Source organism: Opisthocomus hoazin, unplaced genomic scaffold (genome assembly GCF_030867145.1).
Source record: "Opisthocomus hoazin isolate bOpiHoa1 unplaced genomic scaffold, bOpiHoa1.hap1 HAP1_SCAFFOLD_144, whole genome shotgun sequence".
NCBI classification, from domain to species: domain Eukaryota; kingdom Metazoa; phylum Chordata; class Aves; order Opisthocomiformes; family Opisthocomidae; genus Opisthocomus; species Opisthocomus hoazin.
Genome location: NW_027448923.1, coordinates 1 through 23,040, shown reverse-complemented (window position 1 = coordinate 23,040; position 23,040 = coordinate 1). Strand labels below are relative to the sequence as shown.

Here is a 23,040-nt window from a genome sequence, read left to right as displayed (position 1 = left end):
ATCTGCCCCCCCTGCACCCCAAATACCCCCCTGCACCCCAAATGCCCCCCCCCCAGTCTCCCCTTCTCCCCCAAACCCTTCGCACCCCCCCGGGGGGGGGTCCCTCGGGGGGTCCCTCCCCTCCCCCACCCCGGGGGGGGTCCCTCCCCTCCCCCACCTCGCAGCAGGCTCTGGGTGACGCGGAAGGCGGCCGCCAGGGTTTCGGGGTGCTCCAGGTCGGGGCAGGCGTCCCCCAACTGCGCGAAGACCTGGGCCAGGGCGCTGCCCCCCAGGCGGTGCCGCCCCGGGCTCAGCTGCACCCACAGCAGGGCCCCTGGGGGGACCCCAAAACCGGGGGGGGGGTCAGCGCCCCAAGGTGCCCCCCCAAGGGCACCCCAATACCTCCCAGGGGCCCCAGCACCCCCAAAACGCCCCCAGGGGGTCACCCCCTCCTTGACCACCCTGCAACTCCCACGGGCACCCCAAAAATCTACGGAGGGTGTCAAGGCCCCCTGAGCACCCCAAAATTCCCAGGGGTCACAGCAGGGCCCCTGGGGGGACCCCAAAACCGGGGGGGGGGGGTCAGCGCCCCAAGGTGTCCCCCCAAGGGCACCCCAATACCTCCCAGGGGCCCCAGCACCCCCAAAACGCCCCCAGGGGGTCACCCCCTCCTTGACCACCCTGCAACTCCCACGGGCACCCCAAAATCCACGGGGGGGACACAGCACCCTGTGAGAACCCCAAAATTCCCAGGGGTCACAGCAGGGCCCCTGGGGGGACCCCAAAACCCGAGGGGGGGGTCAGCGCCCCAAGGTGCCCCCCCAAGGGCACCCCAACCCCTCCCAGGGGCCCCAGCACCCCAAAATTCCCAGGGGTCACAGCAGGGCCCCTGGGGGGACCCCAAAACCCCTCAGGGTTCACAGCACCCCCAGGGCACCCCAAAACTTCCATGGGGGTGCTCCTGGGTCCTTAAGGGCACCCCAAAAGCCCCCCAGATGGTCACAGCACCCCAAAACCCCTATGGGGGTGGTCCTGGCTCCATAAGGGCACCCCAAAACCCCTCTCGGGAGTCACAGCACCCCAAAACTGCTATGGGGGTGGTCCTGGCCCCCTGAGGGCACCCCAAAACCCCCCAAGGCATCACAGCACCCCAAAACCCTTATTGGGGTGCTCCTGGGTCCTTAAGGGCACCCCAAAACCCTTCCCGGGGGTCACAGCACCCCAAAACCCCTATGGGGGTGGTCCTGGCTCCCTGAGGGCACCCCAAAACCCCTCCTGGGATTCACAGCACCCCCAGGGCACCCCAAAACTTCCATGGGGGTGCTCCTGGGTCCTTAAGGGCACCCCAAAAGCCCCCCAGATGGTCACAGCACCCCAAAACCCCTATGGGGGTGGTCCTGGGACCTTAAGGGCACCCCAAACCCCCCCCCAGATGGTCACAGCACCCCAAAACCCCTATGGGGGTGGTCCTGGCCCCCTGAGGGCACCCCAAAACCCCCCCCGGGGGTCACCGCACCCCAAAACCCGCCGGGGTCCCTGACCTTTGCCACCAGGACACTTGAGGTCGGGGGTGACGGTGGCCGTGATGTCAGGGCAGACGGCGTAGGCAGAGACCACCACGGTGCCTGGCAGGGGTCAAGAGGTCACGGGGGGTCACCGGGGTCACGGGGGGTCACCGTGGGGCACCCACGGCCAGGAGCAGGGGTGGTGGCACCCATGGGTCACAGCACCCCGGTGGTGGGATCCGCGACCCATCATCACGGTGGTGGCACCCATGGGTCCTGTGGCACCCATCACCCATCACCATCGTGGTGGTGGCACCCATGGGTCCTGGTCCTGGGGTACCCATCATAGAGGTGGCACCCACAACCCATCGTCATGGTGGTGGCACCCATGGGTCCCACTTCTTGGGCACCCACAACCCATCACCGTGCTGGTGGCACCCATGGATCCTGCTGCTGGGGCACCCCCAACCCATCACTGTGGTGGCACCCATGGGTCCTGGTCCTAGTGCACCCATCACTCATAATAGCAGTGGTGGAACCCATGGGTCTTAGTGCTGTGGCACCCATCACCCATCATCATGGTGGTGGCACCCATGGGTCCTATTGCTGTGGCACACCCAATCCATCATTGTGGTGGTGGCACCCATGGGTCCTGGTGCCGTGGCACCCATCACCCATCATCATGGTGGTGGCACCCATGGGTCCCACTTCTTGGGCGCCCACAACCCATCACTGTGGTGGTGACACCCATGGGTCCCACTGCTGGGGCACCCATGATCATGGTGGTGGGTCCTGGTGCTGGGGCACCCATCATCATGGTAGTGGCACCCATGGCTCCCATCACACCGGCGCCCATCACCCATCATCACCACGGTGCCACCACGCCCCACCCTCCTGGAGGTGACACCCCCGGGTTCCTCTGTCACCGTGGTGGCCGTGGTCAGGGGGGGACCCCGCGCCATGCCCACAGCACCCCCACCCCGAACACGGCGCGGGACTCACCGGGCGCCAGGACGGTGTCGGCGCCGACGCGGGCGGCCATGCTGAGCGAGTCCTTGCCCCCGTCGATGGCCACGCCCAGGCGGTGCAGGAGTCCCACCAGCCCCTCGCAGGCCGTCACCAGCGCCCCGCCCTCCGCCCCCGTCTTCGCCCCCCACATCCAGTTCCCCGAGCACTTCACGTCCTGGGGACACGGGGACACGGGGACACCGGGCACACGGGGACACGGAGAAGATGGGGACATGGAGAAGATGGGGACACCAGGACAGGGAGAAGATGGGGACACCAGGACATGGAGAAGATGTGGACACAGGGACAGGGAGAAGATGGGGACACCAAAACATGGAGAAGATGGGGACACCAAAACATGGAGAAGATGTGGACACCAGGACATGGAAAAGATGTGGACACCAGGACAGGGAGAAGATGTGGACACCAGGACAGGGAGAAGATGGGGACACCAGGACAGGGAGAAGATGTGGACACAGGGACATGGAGAAGATGTGGACAACAGAACAGGGAGAAGATGTGGACACCAGGACAGGGAGAAGATGTGGACACAGGGACAGGGAGAAGATGGGGACACAGGGACATGGAGAAGATGTGGACACCAGGACATGGAGAAGATGGGGACAAGAAGATGGGGACACAGAGAAGATGTGGACATGGGTACAAGGAGAAGATGGGGACAGGGGGACACGGGGGATACAGGGACATGAGAAGACAGGGCCAAGGAGAAGACGGGAATACGGAGAAGATGGGGACATGGAGAAGATGGGGACATGGGGGACACCGGCGACATGGGGACACCAGAGAAGGTGGGGACGAGAAGAAGATGGGGACACAGAGAAGATGAGGACAAGGGGACGTGGGGGACACAAGATCCATGGGGACACAGAGAAGATGGGGACAAGGGGAGGATGGGAACATGGAGAAGATGTAGACACCAGGACATGGAGAAGATGGGGACAGCAGAGACACAGAGACATGGAGAAGATAGAGACATGGAGAAGATGGGGACACGGAGAAGATGGGGACACGGGGACATGCAGAAGACAGGGACAAACGGGACACAGTTGACATGGGGACACAGAGAAGACAGGGACAAGGAGAAGATGTGGACACCGGGACACAGAGAAGATAGGGACATGGGGGACACCGGGGACACATGGACACGGAGAAGATGGGGACATAGAGAAGATGTGGACCCCAGGACATGGAGAAGATGGGGACATGGGGGACATAAGGGACACAAGGACACGGAGAAGATGGGGACACAGAGAAGATGTGGACACCAGGACATGGAGAAGATGGGGACATGGGGGACATGAGGGACACAAGAACACAGAGAAGATGGAAACATGGAGAAGATTTGGACATGGAAAAGATGTGGACACCAGGACATGGAGAAGATGGGGACACGGGAACATGGGGGACACAGGGACATGGAGAAGATGGGGACACGGAGAAGACATAGATGCAGGGACATGGAGAAGATGGGGACACAGGGACATGGGGGACACGGGGACATGGAGAAGATGGGGACAAGAGGAAGATGGGGACACGGAGCAGATGGGGACACAGTGACATGGGGGACACCAGAGCCATGGGGACAAGGGGAAGATGGGGACATGGAGAAGACGGGGACACGGAGAAGATGTGGACCCCAGGACATGGAGAAGATGGGGACGCAGGGACATGGAGAAGATGGGGACAAGGAGAAGATGGGGACACGGAGAGGATGTGGACATGGGGACACGGGGGACATAGGAGACACAGGGACATGGAGAAGATGGGGACACAGAGAAGATGTGGACATAGGGACACGGGGGACATAGTAGACACAGGGACATGGAGAAGATGGGGACATGGAGAAGATGGGGACACAGAGAAGACCACGTCATTGCTCCTGCAGCCATCCCATGGCCTTGCCGTGGTCTTGGCATGTCCACCATGGCCATCCCACAGCCACCCCATGACCACGCCATCGCTCCCGTCGCCATCCCATGAACTTGCCATGGTGGTGGCATGGCCATCCCACAGCCACCCCATGACCATGTCATTGGTCCCATCACCATCCCGTGACCTTGCCTTTGTCTTGGCATGTCCCCCACCGCATGGCCACCCCATGACCACGTCATTGGTCCCATCACCATCCCATGGCCTTGCTGTGGTCTTGGCACGTCCCCCACGGCATGGCCACCCCATGACCACGTCATTGGTCCCATCACCATCCCGTGACCTTGCCATGGTCTTGGCACGTCCCCCACGGCATGGCCACCCCATGACCACGTCATCGGTCCCATCACCATCCCATGACCTTGCCATGGTCGTGGCACGTCCCCCACGGCATGGCCACCCCATAACCACGTCATTGGTCCCATCACCATCCCATGACCTTGCCATGGTGGTGGCATGGCCATCCCACAGCCACCCCATGACCACGTCATTGGTCCCATCACCATCCCGTGACCTTGCCGTGGTCTTGGCACGTCCCCCACGGCATGGCCACCCCATAACCACGTCATCGGTCCCATCACCATCCCATGACCTTGCCATGGTCGTGGCACGTCCCCCACGGCATGGCCACCCCATAACCACGTCATTGGTCCCATCACCATCCCATGACCTTGCCATGGTGGTGGCATGGCCATCCCACAGCCACCCCATGACCACGTCATTGGTCCCATCACCATCCCGTGACCTTGCCGTGGTCTTGGCACGTCCCCCACGGCATGGCCACCCCATAACCACGTCATTGGTCCCATCACCATCCCGTGACCTTGCCGTGGTCTTGGCACGTCCCCCACGGCATGGCCACCCCATGACCACGTCACTGATCCCATCACCATCCCATGACCTCGCCGTGGCAGCACCACGGCCACCCCACCACCATGCCATGGCCTTGCCGTGGTCTTGGCGTGTACTCACGCGGAGGTCGGTGACACGGGCGAAGACCAGGTTGGTGAGGGCCTCGGTGAGGGCCAGGCGGGCGCCGGCGGCCGGATCCAGGAGGCCCTTGATGGGCTGCTCGCCCAGCGCCGTGGCCGCCCCCACCGTGTCGAAGTGGGACAGGGCCACCACGGCCACGTCGGCCAGCGGCGTGTGCAGGGGCCCCACGCACTGCTGCTGGGCCACCAGCCCCGTCACCGAGCGGTCCACCTGCCCAGGGTACGGCGGCGTCAGCGGGGGACACGGCCACCAGGGACGCGTTTTGGTGGGGACAGGGCTGGGACACGTGGGGGACACCCACCAAGTGGGTTGGGGACACGGAGATGACATGGAGGGGATCTGGGACAGGGAGGGGACCACGGACATGGAGGGGACTGGGGACATGGAGGAGACCATGGCCACCAAGAGGGTTGGGGACACGGAGATGACACGGAGGGGATCAGGGATAGGGACACAGAGGGCATCAGGGAGAAGGAGGGGACCGTGGCCACCAAGTGGCTTGGGGACATGGAGGAGACTGGTGGCACAAGGAGACTGGGGACATGGAGGTGACCGTGGCCACCAAGTGGGTTGGGGACATGGAGGGGATCAGGGACAGGGAGGGGACCAGGGACGTGGTGGGGACTGTGGCCACCAAGTGGGTTGGGGACAAGGAGATGACACGGAGGGGATCGGGGACAGGGAGGGGACAATGGACACAGAGGGGATCAGGGACATGGAGTTGGCCATGGCCACCAAGTGGGTTGGGGACAGGGAGGGGATCAGGGACAGGTAGGGGACCAGGGACATGGAGGGGACTGGGGACATGGAGGGGACCATGGCCACCAAGTGGGTTGGGGACAGGGAGAGGACACTGAGGGGACTGGGGACAGGGAGGGGATCAGGGACATGGAGTTGGCCATAGCCACCAAGAGGGTTGGGGACAAGGAGATGACACGGAGGGGATCGGGGACAGGGAGGTGATGAGGGACACGGAGGAGACTGGGGACATTCAGGTGACCATGGCCACCAAGTGGGATGGGGACATGGAGGGGATTGGGGACATGGAGGTGACCATGGCCACCAAGTGGGTTGGGGACACGGAGGGGATTGGGGACAGGGAGGTGACCATGGCCACCAAGTGGGTTGGGGACACGGAGGGGATTGGGGACATGGAGGTGACCATGGCCACCAAGTGGGTTGGGGACATGGGGGGGATGGTGGACATGGAGGTGACCATGGCCACCAAGTGGGTTGGGGACACGGAGGAGACTGGGGACATTTAGGTGACCATGGCCACCAAGTGGGATGGGGACACGGGGAGGATGAGGGACAGGGAAGGGGACCAGGGACACCAGGGATGAAGCCATAGGAGGACCGGGTGGCCCAGGTGGGCCCACGGTGGGTGCTGGGGACACGGGTGGACACGAGGTGACACGAGGTGACACAAGGTGACACGGGTGGACACGAGGTGACACGAGGGGACACGAGGTGACACGGGGGGGACCCCAGGACCTTGTTGGTGAGGTAGCGCTTGCTGGCCACGGCCGGGAGCCGCAGCACCCGCTCCAGCGCCTGCCGCGCCGTCAGCCCCGGGGGCAGCGCCAGCGGGCGCAGGGTGGGGGGCACCCGCTGCAGCACGAACTCCTGGGGGGCACGGCGAGACGGGGGGTCACCACGGGGCGGGCCCCGAGACCGCCGCGGGTCCCCGATTGGGGGTGCCCATCGTCGTGGTGGGTCCCCATTGGGTGGTTCCCACCAGCATGGTGGTCCCCACCCCCATTGGGTGTCCCCGTTGGGTGTCCCCATCATCATGGTGGGTCCCCATTGGGTGTCCCCACCATCATGGTGGTCCCCACCCCCATTGGGTGTCCCCGTTGGGTGTCCCCATCATCATGGTGGGTCCCCATTGGGTGGTCCCCACCATCACGGTGGTCCTCAGCCCCATTGGGTGTCCCCTTTCCCAACTGGGGGGTCCCCAGTCACATTGGGGGTTCCTCAAACCCGTTGTGTGTCCTCACTGGGGGGTTCCCATCATCATGGTGGGTCCCTACTGGGTGGTCCCCACCATCATGGTGGTCCTCAGACCCGTTGGGTGTCCCCACTGGGGGGTTCCCATCATCATGGTGGGTCCCCATTGGGTGGTCCCCACCATCACGGTGGTCATCATCCCCATTGAGTGTCCCCTTTCCCAACTGGGAGGTCCCCAGCCACACTGGGTGGTCCCCAAAACCATTGGGTGGCCCCATCATCATGGTGGGTCCCTACTGGGTGGTCCCCACCATCATGGTGGTCCTCAGACACGTAGGGTGTCCCCACTGGGGGCTCCCCATCATCATGGTGGGTCCCTACTGGGTGGTCCCCACCATCATGGTGGTCCTCAGACCCGTTGGGTGTCCCCTTTCCCAACTGGAGGATCCCCAGTCACATTGGGGGTTCCTCAAACCCGTTGTGTGTCCTCACTGGGGGGTTCCCATCATCATGGTGGGTCCCTACTGGGTGGTCCCCACCATCATGGTGGTCCTCAGACCCGTTGGGTGTCCCCTTTCCCAACTGGGAGGTCCCCAGCCACACTGGGTGGTCCCCAAAACCATTGGGTGGCCCCATCATCATGGTGGGTCCCTACTGGGTGGTCCCCACCATCATGGTGGTCCCCACCCCCATTGGGTGTCCCCGTTGGGTGTCCCCACCATCATGGTGGTCCTCAGACCCGTTGGGTGTCCCCTTTCCCAACTGGGAGGTCCCCAGCCACACTGGGTGGTCCCCAAAACCATTGGGTGGCCCCATCGTCATGGTGGGTCCCCATTGGGTGTCCCCACCATCATGGTTTGGTCCTCAGACCCGTTGGGTGTCCCCTTTCCCAACTGGGAGGTCCCCAGCCACACTGGGTGGTCCCCAAAACCATTGGGTGGCCCCATCGTCATGGTGGGTCCCCATTGGGTGGTTCCCACCAGCATGGTGGTCCCCAGCCCCATTGGGTGTCCCCACTGGGGGTCCCTATTGTCATGGTGGGTCCCCATTGGGTGGTTCCCACCAGCATGGTGATCCCCAGCCCCATTGGTGTCCCCACTGGGGGTCCCCATCGTCATGGTGGGTCCCCATTGGGTGGTCCCCACCATCATGGTGGTCCTCAGCCCCCTTGGGTGTCCCCTTTCCCAACTGGGGGGTCCCCAGCCCCATTGGGTGGTCCCCAAACCCATTGGGTGTCCCCATGGGGTGGTCTCCATCATCATGTGGTCCCCGTTGGGTGGTCCCCACCATCATGGTGGTCCTCAGCCCCATTGGGTGTCCCCATTCCCAACTGGCGGGCCCCCAGCCCCATTGGGTGGTCCCTCAGGTCCACCCCCCCCTCCAAGGGGCCCCGCCCCCCCAGGCCCCGCCCTCACCTTGCGGGGCATCTTGCCCAGCACCCACTTGAGCTCCAGGTTGACGGGGGTGGGCAGCCCCTCGTGGGACCCCCCGTCGGGCACCGGCGCCTCCGGTCATCCACCAGCACGATCTGGGGGGGGATGGGGGGTCAGGGGGGCGGGGCACCCCCCGACCCCCACCGGGAACCTTCCTGGGCCCCGAGCACCCCCAAAGGGACCCCCCCAGATCTCCCCTTGGCCACCAGGGACCCCCAGAAGCCACCTCCGGGACCTCCTTGTGGCCCCATGGCCCAGCGTCCCCACGTGGCCCCGTGTGTCACCATGTCCCCCCCATCACCATGTCCCACGTCCCCATGTCCCCACATCCCCATCATCTCCCCATGTCCCACGTCCCCATGACCCCATCTCCATGTCCCATCTCCCCACGTCCCCATCTCCCCACATCCCCATGACCCCATGTCCCCATCTCCCCATGTCCTACGTCCCCCTGTCCCCCATGTCCCCCTGTCCCATGTCCCCATCTCCATGTCCCATGTCCCCATGTCCCCACGTCCCCCATCCCCATGTCCCCATGTCCCCATGTCCCTACATCCCATCTACCATCTGCCTACGTCCCCATCTCCCCATGTCCCATCTCCATGTCCCATGTCCCCATGTCCCACGTCCCCCATCCCCATGTCCCCACGTCCCATCTCCCCATGTCCCACATCCCCACGTCCCCACGTCCCCATGTCCCCACCTTCCCATGTCCTATGTCCCCTCGTCCCCCATGTCCCCCCGTCCCATGTCCCCATTTCCATGTCCCATCTCCCCATGTCCCCATCTCCATGTCCCCACGTCCCCCATCCCCACGTCCCCATGTCCCCATGTCCCCATGTCCCATGTCCCATCTCCCCATGTCCCCATGTCCCCATCTCCATGTCCCATCTCCCCATGTCCCATCTCCACGTCCCATGTCCCCATCTCCATGTCCCATGTCCCCATGTCCCCATGTCCCCATCTCCACATCCCATCTCCCCACGTCCCCACGTCCCCATGTCCCCATCTCCATGTCCCATCCCCACCATGTCCCCATGTCCCACCTCCCCCCATGTCCCCTGTCCCCATCCCCCGTCCCCCGCCCCCCCCGTGCCCCACCCCCCTGCCCCGCGGCGCCCCTCACCCGCCCGTCGCCGGTGACGGTCCCCACCACGCAGAGGGGGACAGCGCTCGCGGGCGGCCAGGCGGCGCAGCAGCGTCAGCAGGGGGCGCCGCACCAGGAGGGCGTTGGACTCCTGGTACTCGGCCGCCCACAGCTCCAGCAGGCTGAGCGTCGGGTCCCCCAGCTGCGCCCGCCCGCGTCACCGGGGGGCGCCGGGGGGGCACCGGGGGGGGACAGGGGGACAGGGGACACCGGGGGGGACAGGGGGACAGGGGGACAGGGGGCACCAGGGGGGGGACGGGGGGGACAGGGGACACCACCCAGCTCCAGCAGGCTGAGCGTCGGGTCCCCCAGCTGCGCCGCCCGCGTCACCAGGGGGCGCCGGAGAGCGGGGGGGGGACAGGGGGACAGGGGGCACCGGGGGGGGACAGGGGGACAGGGGACACCACCCAGCTCCAGCAGGCTGAGCATCGGGTCCCCCAGCTGCGCCCGCCCGCGTCACCGGGGGGCGCCGGGGGGCACCGGGGGACAGGGGGACAGGGGACACCGGGGGGGGGACAGGGGGACAGGGGACACCACCCAGCTCCAGCAGGCTGAGCGTCGGGTCCCCCAGCTGCGCCCGCCCGCGTCACCGGGGGGCGCCGGGGGGCACCGGGGGGACAGGGGGACAGGGGACACCGGGGGGGGACAGGGGGACAGGGGACACCACCCAGCTCCAGCAGGCTGAGCGTCGGGTCCCCCAGCTGCGCCCGCCCGCGTCACCGGGGGGCGCCGGGGGGCGCCGGGGGGACAGGGGGACAGGGGCACCGGGGGGGGACAGGGGGACAGGGGGGCACCACCCAGCTCCAGCAGGCTGAGCGTCGGGTCCCCCAGCTGCGCCCGCCCGCGTCACCGGGGGGGTGCCAGGGGGCACCGGGGGGACAGGGGGGACAGGGGGCACCGGGGGGGGACAGGGGGACAGGGGGACAGGGGGCACCGGGGGGGGACAGGGGACACCACCCAGCTCCAGCAGGCTGAGCGTCGGGTCCCCAGCTGCGGCCCGCCCGCGTCACCGGGGGGCGCCGGAGAGCAGGGGGGGACAGGGGGACAGGGGGCACAGGGGGGGGACAGGGGGACAGGGGGACAGGGGGCACGGGGGGGGACAGGGGGACAGGGGGACAGGGGGCACCAGGGGGGGGACGGTGGGGACAGGGGACACCACCCAGCTCCAGCAGGCTGAGCATCGGGTCCCCCAGCTGTGCCCGCCCGCGTCACCAGGGGGCGCCGGAGAGCACCGGGGGGGGGACAGGGGACAGCAGGTGGCGCCAGGGGCACAGGGGGCTCGGGGGGGACAGGGGGGGACACAGGGGGGACGGGGGGCATGGGGGCACCGGGGGGGGACAGGGGACACCACCCAGCTGCGCCCGCCCACGTCACCAGGGGGCGCCAGGGGGCACTGGGGGGGGACAGGGGACACCAGGGGGCGCCGGGGGGCGCCGGGGGGGGACGGGGGGGGACACAGGGGGGGGGCACCAGGGGGGGACAGGGGACAACGGGGGACACAGGGGGGGGACACTGGGGGGGCACTGGGGGGACACCGGGGGCAGCAAAGGGGGGGGGGCGTAGAGGACAGTGAGGGCACTGGGAGCACTGGGGGCACTGGGGGCACTGGGGGGACCGGGGGGCTGGGGCACTGGGGGACATCAGGGACATAGGGGGCACCGTGGGGGTGGGTGACCGGTGGGGGGGTCACATGGGTGGGGGGGTCCCGTGGGAGGGGGGTCTTATGGGGGGGGGGGGGGGTTCTCATGGGGGGGAGGTCCTGGGGGGGTCGCATGGGTGGGGGGTCCCATGGGAGGGGGGGGTCCCATAGGGCAGCTTTCCTGGAAGGGGGTCCTGTGGGGGGGGTCCCGTGGGTGGGTGGGGGGTGCTGGGGGGGGGTCCCGTGGGTGGGGGGGGTCCCATGGGTGGGGGGGGGGTCCCGTGGGGGGGTCCCGTGGGTGGGTGGGGGTCCCCGTGGGGGGGTCCAGTGGGGAGGTCCCGTGGGTGGGGGGGGGGGTGCTGGGGGGGGGTCCCGTGGGTGGGGAGGTCCCGTGGGGGGGTCCCGTGGGGGGGGGGGGGGGTCCCGTGGGGGGGTCCCGTGGGGGGTCCCGGTACCTGGAAGCGGCTGGCGTAGATGACGGCCCCCCGCCGGCTCGCTGAGCTCCTTCAGGACGTTCCCTGGGGACAGGGGGGGGGGGGGACGGGGGACGTTGGGGACCCCCCCGGCCCCCTGCCCCCCCTGTGTCCTCCCCCCCTCCGTGTCCCCCCCCGTGGGACATTTTGGGACCCCCCAAAACCCCCAGGGAACCCCAAACCCCCCCGAGCCCCCCCCCCCCCCCGACCCGCCAAAGCCCCATGGGCCCCCCGTGTCCCCCCCCGTGTCCCCCCATGTCCCCACATCCCCCCGTGTCCCCCCGTCCCCCCCATGTCCCCCCCCATGTCCCCATGTCCCCCCTGTGTCCCCCCATCCCCATGTCCCCCTGTCCCCCTCCATGTCCCCCCATGTCCCCCTTGTCCCCATGTCCCCCCCATTCCCATGTCCCCCTGTCCCCCCCCTGTCCCCACGTCCCCCCATGTCCCCCCCATGTCCCCCCCCTTGTCCCCTTGTCCCCCCGTCCCCATATCCCCCCACATCCCCCCGTGTCCCCCCCTGCCCCCCCCACATCCCCTCGTCCCCCAGTGTCCCCACAGCCCCCCCATCCTCCTCACATCCCCATTGGCCCCAGGTCCCCCCGTGTCCCCCCACATCCCCCATGTCCCCCCCCATGTCCCCCCCCATATCCCCTGTCCCCTCACCCCCCCACATCCCCCCGTGTCCCCCATCCCCCCCCATGTCCCCCTGTCCCCCCATGTCCCCCCCATCCCCATGTCCCCTCATTCCCCCCCATATCCCCCACCCCCCCCATATCCCCATCCCCTCACCCCCCCACGTCCCCCCATGTCCCCCATCCCCCCATGTCCCCCATCCCCCCCCCATGTCCCATCCCCACCCATGTCCCCCTGTCCCCTCACCCCCCCACATCCCCCCCCCCTCCCCCATCCCCCCCCATCCCCCCCATCCCCCCCATGCCCCCCCCCCGGCCCCCCCCTCACCGTTGCCGCTGGCCCCCCGGTCGTGCAGGCTGCAGATGGGGTGTCCCCCCCCCCATATCCCCCATCCCCCCATCCCCCCCATCCCCCCACGCCCCCCCCATGCCCCCCCCGGGCCCCCCCTCACCGTTGCCGCCGGCCCCCCTGGTCGTGCAGGCTGCAGACGGGGTGTCCCCCCCCCCCCATATCCCCCATCCCCCCCCCTCCCCCACCCCCCCCATCCCCCATCCCCCCCATCCCCCCCCATCCCCCCCATGCCCCCCCCGGGCCCCCCCTCACCGTTGCCGCCGGCCCCCTGGTCGTGCAGGCTGCAGACGGGGTTCCCCCCCCCGCTCTCCACGCACCCCCCGCAGCACCCGGTTCAGCTTCTGCTCCATCTCGGGGTCCCCCCGCTGCACGCCCCCGCGTCCCGCTCCTCCGCGTTGTCCCCCTGCACCTGGGGGGGGGGGAGGGCACAGCGTGGGACCCCCCCTCCGCGCACCCCCCACCCCAAAGAACCCCCCCCCCGCCCGTACCTGGATGGAGGAGGCGGCCCCTCCCCCCACGCCGATGCGGTACACGGGGCCCCCCACTTTCACCACCAGCATCCCTGGGGGGGGGAGGGGGGGAGATGGGGTCAGACCCCCCCCCAGACACCCCCCCCCCAGGGAGCCTGAGGGTCTTGGGGAGGGGGGAATTGGGGGGGCTGGGGTGACAGCGGGGCCCGGGGGGGGGGTTTGGGGGAGATTTGGGGGGCCCTTGGGGGGAATTTGGGGTCCCAGGGGTGATAGAGGGGGGCTGGGGGGGATTGGGGGGGGGCTGGAGGGGAATTTGGGGGTCCCAGGAGTGATAGAGGGGGGCTGGGGGGGGGGGATTTGGGGGGGGTAGGGGGGCTGGAGGGGAATTTGGGGTCCCAGGAGTGATAGAGGGGGGCTGGGGGGGATTGGGGGGGGCTGGAGGGGAATTTGGGGGTCCCAGGAGTGATAGAGGGGGGGCTGGGGGGATTGGGGGGGGCTGGGAGGGGAATTTGGGGGTCCCAGGAGGGAGAGAGGGGGGCTGGGGGGGGGATTGGGGGGTGGGGGGGGGCTGGGAGGGGAATTTGGGGGTCCCAAGGGTGGTGGAGGGGCATGGGGGGCGATTTGGGGGGGTAGGGGGGGCTGGGAGGGGAATTTGGGGGTCCCAGGGGGGACAGAGGGGGCTGGGGGGGATTTGGGGGGGGCTGGGAGGGGTTGGGGGTTCCAGGGGGATTTGGGGGTCCCGGGGGGGGATTTGGGGGTCCCACTGGGATTTTGGGGATCCCATGGGTATTTGGGGGGGTTGGGGTGGGTTTGGGGGTCCTGGGGGGGGGCTGGGGGTCCCATGGGGATTTGGGGTCCTGGGGTGCGTTTGGGGGTCCTGGGGGGTTTTGGGGGTCCCATGGGGATTTGGGGGCCTGGGGTGGGTTTGGGGTCCCGGGGGGGGGGGGTTGGGGGTTCCCATGGGGATTTGCAGTCCCAGGAGGCTTTGGGGGGTCCCATGGGGATTTGGGGGCCTGGGGTGGGTTTGGGGGTCCCGGGGGGGTTGGGGTTCCCACGGGGATTTTGGGGGTCCCATGGGGATTTGGGGGCCTGGGGTGGGTTTGGGGGTCCCGGGGGGGTTGGGGTTCCCATGGGGATTTGGGGGGTCCCATGGGGACTTGGGCGGCCTGGGGTGGGTTTGGGGGTCCCGGGGGGGTTGTTGGGGGTCCCATGGGGATCTGGGGGGGCTGGGGTGGGTTTGGGGGTCCCGGGGGGGGGGGGTTGGGGGTCCCATGGGGATTTGCAGTCCCAGGAGGCTTTGGGGGTCCCATGGGGATTTGGGGGGTCCATGGGGATTTGGGGGGCCTGGGGTGGGTTTGGGGGGTCCCGAGGGGGGTTGGGGTTCCCATGGGGATTTGGGGTGGTCCCATGGGGATCTGGGGGGGCTGGGGTGGGTTTGGGGGTGCCGGGGGGGGGGGTTGGGGGTCCCATGGGGATTTGGAGTCCCAGGGAGGCTTTGGGGGTCCCATGGGGATTTGGGGGGTCCCATGGGGATTTGGGGGGCCTGGGGTGGGTTTGGGGGTCCCGAGGGGGGGTTGGGGTTCCCACGGGGATTTTGGGGGTCCCATGGGGATTTGGGGGGGCTGTGGTGGGTTTGGGGGTGCCGGGGGGGTTGGGGTTCCCATGGGGATTTGGGGGGTCCCATGGGGATTTGGGGGGGGCTGGGGTGGGTTTGGGTGGTGCCGGGGGGGGTCGGGGGTCCCATGGGGACGTGGGGTCCCGGGGGTCTCACCGGGCTCGGGGGGCTCCTTGCGGACGTGGTCGTCCTCGATGGCGCCGATGCCCCCGCTGAACATGATGGGTTTGAGCCACTCGCGCCGCTGCCCCCCGGCAGCACCTGCCCGAAGGAGCGGGCGAAGCCTGGGGGCACCCCAGGGCGTCACCCCACAGCGCCACCCCGCGGCCACCCCATGGCATCACCCCACAGCGCCACCCCGTGGTCACCCCATGGCATCACCCCACAGCGCCACCCCACAGCGCCACCCCGCGGCATCACCCCACAGCGCCACCCCGTGGTCACCCCATGGCATCACCCCACAGCGCCACCCCGCGGCCACCCCATGGCATCACCCCACAGCGCCACCCCACAGCGCCACCCCGTGGTCACCCCATGGCATCACCTCACAGCGCCACCCCACAGCGCCACCCCGTGGTCACCCCATGGCATCACCCCACAGCGCCACCCGTGGTCACCCCATGGCACCACCCCACAGCGCCACCCCGTGGTCACCCCATGGCATCACCCCACAGCGCCACCCCGCGGCCACCCCATGGCATCACCCCACAGCGCCACCCCGTGGTCACCCCATGGCATCACCCCACGGCGCACCCCGCGGCCACCCCATGGCATCACCCCACAGCGCCACCCCGCGGCCACCCCATGGCATCACCCCACAGCGCCACCCCACAGCGCCACCCCGTGGTCACCCCATGGCATCACCTCACAGCGCCACCCCACAGCGCCACCCCGTGGTCACCCCATGGCATCACCCCACAGCGCCACCCCGTGGTCACCCCATGGCACCACCCCACAGCGCCACCCCGTGGTCACCCCATGGCATCACCCCACAGCGCCACCCCGCGGCCACCCCACAGCGCCACCCCGTGGTCACCCCATGGCATCACCTCACAGCGCCACCCCGTGGTCACCCCACGGCATCACCCCGTGGCCACCCCGCAGTGCCACCCCCCGGTGGGGTCCCCGAGGCCATGCAGAGCCCCGGGTGTCATCAGGGACCCAAATGTTCTTGGGGTGCCCAGGGCTGTAGGGTGTCCCCAAGACCTTGCAGGACTTTGAAGGTCCCCAAATGTCCCCAAGGGTTCCCCAAGACCATGGGGTGACCCCAGGGGTCCCCAAGACCATGGAGATCTTTGGGTGTCATCGGAAGGTCCCCAAATGTTCTTGGGGTCCCCAAGGCCATAGGGTGTACTCAAGGGTCCCCAAGGCCATGGAGGACTTTGAGTGTCCTCAGGGGTCCCCAAATGTCCCCGAGGGGTCCCCAAGGCCATGGGGTGACCCCAGGGGTCCCCAAGACCATGGAGATCTTTGGGTGTCATCAGAAGGTCCCCAAACGTTATTGGGGTGCCCAAGGCCCTACGGTGTCCCCAGGTGTCCCCAAGGCCATGGAGGACTTTGAGTGTCCCCAAGGTGTCCCCAAGGGGTCCCAGGGTCCCCAAGGCCATGGGGTGACCCCAGGGGGTCCCCAAGACCATGGAGATCTTTGGGTGTCATCGGAAGGTCCCCAAATGTTCTTGGGGTCCCCAAGGCCATAGGGTGTACTCAAGGGTCCCCAAGGCCATGGAGGACTTTGAGTGTCCTCAGGGGTCCCCAAATGTCCCCGAGGGGTCCCCAAGGCCATGGGTGACCCCAGGGGTCCCCAAGACCATGGAGATCTTTGGGTGTCATCAGAAGGTCCCCAAACGTTATTGGGGTGCCCAAGGCCCTACGGTGTCCCCAGGTGTCCCCAAGGCCATGGAGGACTTGAGTGTCCCCAAGGTGTCCCCAAGGGGTCCCAGGGTCCCCAAGGCCATGGGGTGACCCCAGGGGGTCCCCAAGACCATGGAGATCTTTGGGTGTCATCGGAAGGTCCCCAAATGTTCTTGGAGTCCACAAGGCCATAGGTGTCCCCAAGGGTCCCCAAGACCATGGAGAACTTGAGTGTCCTCAGTCAGGGGTCCCCAAATGTCCCCAGGGGGTCCCCAAGGCCATGGGGTGACCCCAGGGGTCCCCAAGACCGTGGAGATCTTTGGGTGTCATCAGAAGGTCCCCAAACGTTCTTGGGGTACCCAAGGCCCTACGGTGTCCCCAGGTGTCCCCAAGGCCATGGAGGACTTTGAGTGTCCCCAAGGTGTCCCCAAGGGGTCCCAGGGTCCCCAAGGCCATGGGGTGACCCCAGGGGTCCCCAAGACCATGGAGATCTTGGGTGTCATCGGAAGGTCCCCAAATGTTCTTGGGGTCCACAAGGCCATAGGGTGTCCCCAAGGGTCCCCAAGACCATGGAGGACTTTGAGTGTCCTCAGGGGTCCCCAAATGTCCCCGAGGGGTCCCCAAGGCCATGGGGTGACCCCAGGGGTCCCCAAGACCGTGGAGATCTTTGGGTGTCATCAGAAGGTCCCCAAACGTTATTGGGGTGCCCAAGGCCCTACGGTGTCCCCAGGTGTCCCCAAGGCCATGGAGGACTTTGAGTGTCCCCAAGGTGTCCCCAAGGGGTCCCAGGGTCCCCAAGGCCATGGGGTGACCCAGGGGGTCCCCAAGACCATGGAGATCTTTGGGTGTCATCGGAAGGTCCCCAAATGTTCTTGGGGTCCCCAAGGCCATAGGGTGTACTCAAGGGTCCCCAAGGCCATGGAGGACTTTGAGTGTCCTCAGGGTCCCCAAATGTCCCCGAGGGGTCCCCAAGGCCATGGGGTGACCCCAGGGGTCCCCAAGACCATGGAGATCTTTGGGTGTCATCAGAAGGTCCCCAAACGTTATTGGGGTGCCCAAGGCCCTACGGTGTCCCAGGTGTCCCCAAGGCCATGGAGGACTTTGAGTGTCCCCAAGGTGTCCCCAAGGGTCCCAGGGTCCCCAAGGCCATGGGGTGACCCCAGGGGGTCCCAAGACCATGGAGATCTTTGGGTGTCATCGGAAGGTCCCCAAATGTTCTTGGAGTCCACAAGGCATAGGGTGTCCCCAAGGGTCCCCAAGACCATGGAGAACTTTGAGTGTCCCTCAGGGGTCCCCAAATGTCCCCAGGGGGTCCCCAAGGCCATGGGGTGACCCCAGGGGTCCCCAAGACCGTGGAGATCTTTGGGTGTCATCAGAAGGTCCCCAAACGTTCTTGGGGTACCCAAGGCCCTACGGTGTCCCCAGGTGTCCCCAAGGCCATGGAGGACTTTTGAGTGTCCCCAAGGTGTCCCCAAGGGGTCCCAGGGTCCCAAGGCCATGGGGTGACCCCAGGGGTCCCCAAGACCATGGAGATCTTTGGGTGTCATCGGAGGTCCCCAAATGTTCTTGGGGTCCACAAGGCCATAGGGTGTCCCCAAGGGTCCCAAGACCATGGAGGACTTTGAGTGTCCTCAGGGGTCCCCAAATGTCCCCGAGGGGTCCCCAAGGCCATGGGGTGACCCCAGGGGTCCCCAAGACCGTGGAGATCTTTGGGTGTCATCAGAAGGTCCCCAAACGTTCTTGGGGTACCCAAGGCCCTACGGTGTCCCCCAGGTGTCCCCAAGGCCATGGAGGACTTTGAGTGTCCCCAAGGTGTCCCCAAGGGGTCCCAGGTCCCCAAGGCCATGGGGTGACCCCAGGGGGTCCCCAAGACCATGGAGATCTTTGGGTGTCATCGGAAGGTCCCCAAATGTTCTTGGAGTCCACAAGGCCATAGGGTGTCCCCAAGGTTCCCCAAGACCATGGAGAACTTTGAGTGTCCTCAGGGGTCCCCAAATGTCCCCAGGGGGTCCCCAAGGCCATGGGGTGACCCCAGGGGTCCCCAAGACCATGGAGATCTTTGGGTGTCATCAGAAGGTCCCCAAACGTTCTTGGGGTACCCAAGGCCCTACGGTGTCCCAGGTGTCCCCAAGGCCATGGAGGACTTTGAGTGTCCCCAAGGTGTCCCCAAGGGGTCCCAGGGTCCCCAAGGCCATGGGGTGACCCCAGGGGTCCCCAAGACCATGGAGATCTTTGGGTGTCATCAGAAGGTCCCCAAATGTTCTTGGGGTCCCCAAGGCCCTACGGTGTCCCCAAGGGTCCCCAAGACCATGGAGATCTTTGAGTGTCCCCAAGGTGTCCCCAAGGCCGTGGGGGCTCCCCGGGGGTCCCACCCGTCCCCAGGGGTCCCCCGCTCACCGGCCAGCAGGGGCTCCCCGAATTTGTTGCCGTAGTCGCTGGCGCCGTCGCTGGCCCGGAGGGCGACCTCCAGGGGGCGCGCGAAGGAGTTGGGGTACGGCTGCGCCCCGTCCTCCCATGGCAGCTCGTAGCCTGCAGGGGGCGTCGGGGGGCACGCGGGGGTTGGGGGGGTCCGGGGTACTGGGGGTCCCAGGGGTGCTAGGGGGGCCTGGGTAGGGTTTGGGGGGTCCCAGGTGGTCTTAGGGGTTCCCAGGGGTGCTGGGCAGGGTTTGGGGGGTCCCAGGGGCGCTGGGGGGTCCCGGGGGTATTGGGGGGTTCCCAGGGGTACTGGGGGTCCTGGAGGGGTCCTGGGGGTCCAGGGGGGGTTGGGGGGGATCCAGGTGGTTTCAGGGGGTCCCAGGGTATTTGGGGGGTCCCGGGGGTGTTGGGGGGTCCCAGGTGGTCTCAGGGGGTCCCAGGGGTATTGGGGGTCCTGGGCAGGGTTTGGGGGTCCCAGGGGTGCTGGGGGGGGGTCCCAGGGGCGTTGGGGGGGTCCCAGAAGGTTTCAGGGGGTCCCAGGGGTGTTGGGGGGGTCCCAGGTGGTCTCAAGGGATCCCAGGGGTGCTGGGCAGGGTTTGGGGGGTCCCAGGGGTATTGGGGGGTCCCAGGGTTTTTCAGGCACTCCCAGGGCTATTGGGGGTCCTGGGGTATTGGGGGGTCCCAGGGTATCGGGGGGTCCTGGGCAGGGTTTGGGGGGGTCCCAGGTATATTGGGGGTCCTGGGAGGGGTTTGGGGGTCCCAGGGGTATTGGGGGCTCCCAGGTGGTCCCAGGATATTGGGGGTTCCTGGGAGGGGTTGGGGGGGTCCCAGGTGGTTTCAGGGGGTCCCGGGGGAATGGGGGGGTCCTACAGGTGTTGGGTGGTCTCAGGTGGTCTCAGGGGGTCCCGGGGGTGCTGGGGGGGTCCCAGGGGTATTGGGGGTCCTGGGAGGGGTTTGGGGGGTCCCAGGGGTGTTGGAGGGTCCCAGGTGGTCTCAGGGGGTCCCAGGGGTGTTGGGGGGTCCCCGGTGGTCTCAGGGGGTCCCAGGGGTGTTGGGGGGGGTCCCAGGGGTATCGGGGGTCCTGGGAGGGGCTTGGGGGGGTCCCAGGGTGCTGGGGTGGTCCCAGGTGGTCTCAGGGGGTCCCAGGGGTATCGGGGGTCCTGGGAGGGGTTTGAGGGGTCCCAGGGGTGCTGGGGGGTCCCAGGTGGTCTCAGGGGGTCCCAGGGGTATTGGGGGTCCTGGGAGGGGTTTGAGGGGGTCCCAGGGGTGCTGGGGGGTCCCAAGTGGTCTCAGGGGGTCCCGGGGGATGTGGGGGGCCCCCGGGGGATCTGGGGGTCCCCGGGGCGGCTGGGGGGTCCCAGGGGTCCTCACCGGGAGGAGCAGGTTGCCGAAGCTGTACCCGGCGGTGCCGGCGATGACGTGGGCGCCGCGCCCGGTGCACTGGACGTCCCGGATGCGGCCCCCGGTCCCCGTCGTGGCCCCGCTGAAGGGGGCCACCGCTGCGGGGGGGCGGGGCCAGGTTAGGACCCGCCCACTCCTCAAGCCACACCCCCCTCAGCCCCCGCCCCCCGCACCGACCGGTGGGGAAGTTGTGGGTCTCGGCGGTGAAGATGACGTGGCGGATGGTGGTCCTCGTCTCCAAGGGGCTGGGCTCGGCCGGGTCCCGCGGCCACAGCGCCGTCACCGGCACGCCCCGGATGGCGCTGCGGGGGGGGGCACCCAGGGGTGGGGGGGGCTTCAGCCTCCATGCCATGGTCACCCATGGGTGATGGAACCACCCACCCTCCATGTTATCATCATTTATGGGTGATGGAACCACCCAGGATCCATGTTATGGTCACCCGTGGGTGATGGAACCACCCAGCTTTCATGGTATCGTCATCCATGGGTGATGGAACCGGCCCAACCTCCATGGTATCATCATCCATGGGTGATGGAACCACCCAGGATCCATGCCATGGTCACCCATGGGTGATGGAACCGCCCAGCCTCCATGCTATGGTCACCCATGGGTGATGGAAACATCCAGGATTCATGCTATGGTCACCCGTGGGTGATGGAACCACCCAACCTCCATGTTATCATCATTTATGGGTGATGGAACCACCCAACCTCCATGCTATCATCATTCATGGGTGATGGAACCACCAGGATCCATGCCATGGTCACCCATGGGTGATGAACTGCCCAACCTCCATGTCATGGTCACCCATGGGTGGTGGAACCACCCAACCTCCATGCTATCATCATCTATGGTTGTTGGAACCACCCAGGATCCATGCCATGATCACCTATGGCTGATGGAACCACCCAATCTCTATGTCATGATCACCCATGGGTGATGGAACCACCCAACCTCCATGTGATCATCATCACCCATGGGTGATAGGGTCCTTCAATCTCCATGTCATCATCACCCATGGGTGATGGAACCACCCAGGATCCATGCAATGTTCACCCCATGGGTGATGGAATCACCCAGCCTCCATGGTATCATCATCCATGGGTGACGGGAATCCTCAACCTTGAAGCCATCGTCATCCATGGGTGATGGAACCGCCCAGCTTCCATGTCATCATCACCCATGGGTGATGAGACCACCCAAACTCCATGTGATCATCATCCATGGGTGACAGAACCACCCAACTTCCGTGTCATGGTCACCCATGGGTGATGGGACTGCTCAGCCTCCACGCCATCATCATCCATGGGTGATGGAAGCACCCAGCTTCCATGTCATCATCACCCACTGGTGATGAGGTCCTCCAGTCTCCACGCCATCATCACCATGGGTGACGGAACTGTCCAAACTCCATGTCGTGGTCAGCACGGGTGATGGGACTCCTCAACCCTGAAGCCGTCATCACCCATGAGTGATGACACTGGCCCAACCTTCATATCATCATCACCCATGGGTGATGAGGTCTTCCAGTCTCCACACCGCCATCACCCATGGATGATGGGTTCCCCCAGTCTCCATACCATCATCACCCACGGGTGACGAAACTGTCCAACATCTATGTCATAGTCACCCATGGGTGATGGGACTCCCCAATCTTGAAGCCATCATCACCCATGGGTGATGGGACCGCCCAACCTCCATGCCATGATCACCCATGGGTGATGGGACTGCCCAACCTCCATGCCATGATCACCCATGGGTGATGGGACTGCCCAACCTCCATGCCATGATCACCCATGGGTGATGGAACTGCCCAACCTCCATGCCATGATCACCCATGGGTGATGGGACTGCCCAACCTCCATGCCATGATTACCCATGGGTGATGGACTGCCCAACCTCCATGCCATGATCACCCATGGGTGATGGACTGCCCAACCTCCACGTCCTCTTCACCCATGGGTGATGGAACTGCTGAACCATCACTTTCTGATCACCCGTGGGTGATGGGACCCCCAAACTCCATTCCACGGTCACCCCTGGGTACCAGCCACCCCGGGGACCCCCGGCCTTGATGCCGTGGGGCACCCATGGGCCCCACCTGCTGTTGTCAGAGAACTTGATGATGTTGTTGGGGTTGGTGGACTTCTGGGTTCCCATGATGCTCTCAAAGAGCGACTGCGGCAACTCCTGCCCGTCCACAATCAGCCTCCCCTTGAAGAACCA

The 23,040-nt window shown here is 66.7% G+C and overlaps 1 protein-coding gene across 1 annotated transcript in view; it reads right to left on the bottom strand.

The window, feature by feature from the left end:
• Window positions 1-23,037, bottom strand: part of LOC142359758 (phosphoribosylformylglycinamidine synthase-like) — a gene marked incomplete at its 5' end in the record, with an annotated part of 39,410 nt that extends 16,373 nt beyond the window's left edge. Inside the window, 21 exon segments of the mRNA XM_075412173.1 lie at window positions 158-313; window positions 1,521-1,604; window positions 2,487-2,667; window positions 5,415-5,645; window positions 6,930-7,061; window positions 8,801-8,895; window positions 8,898-8,913; window positions 9,945-9,983; window positions 9,985-10,107; window positions 12,060-12,089; window positions 12,091-12,122; window positions 13,314-13,380; window positions 13,382-13,434; window positions 13,437-13,470; window positions 13,550-13,623; window positions 15,303-15,392; window positions 15,395-15,430; window positions 19,395-19,529; window positions 20,786-20,911; window positions 20,991-21,115; window positions 22,916-23,037. Coding sequence (XP_075268288.1) covers window positions 158-313; window positions 1,521-1,604; window positions 2,487-2,667; window positions 5,415-5,645; window positions 6,930-7,061; window positions 8,801-8,895; window positions 8,898-8,913; window positions 9,945-9,983; window positions 9,985-10,107; window positions 12,060-12,089; window positions 12,091-12,122; window positions 13,314-13,380; window positions 13,382-13,434; window positions 13,437-13,470; window positions 13,550-13,623; window positions 15,303-15,392; window positions 15,395-15,430; window positions 19,395-19,529; window positions 20,786-20,911; window positions 20,991-21,115; window positions 22,916-23,037 — 1,981 coding nt within the window.
• Window positions 23,038-23,040: the final 3 nt, after the last annotated feature.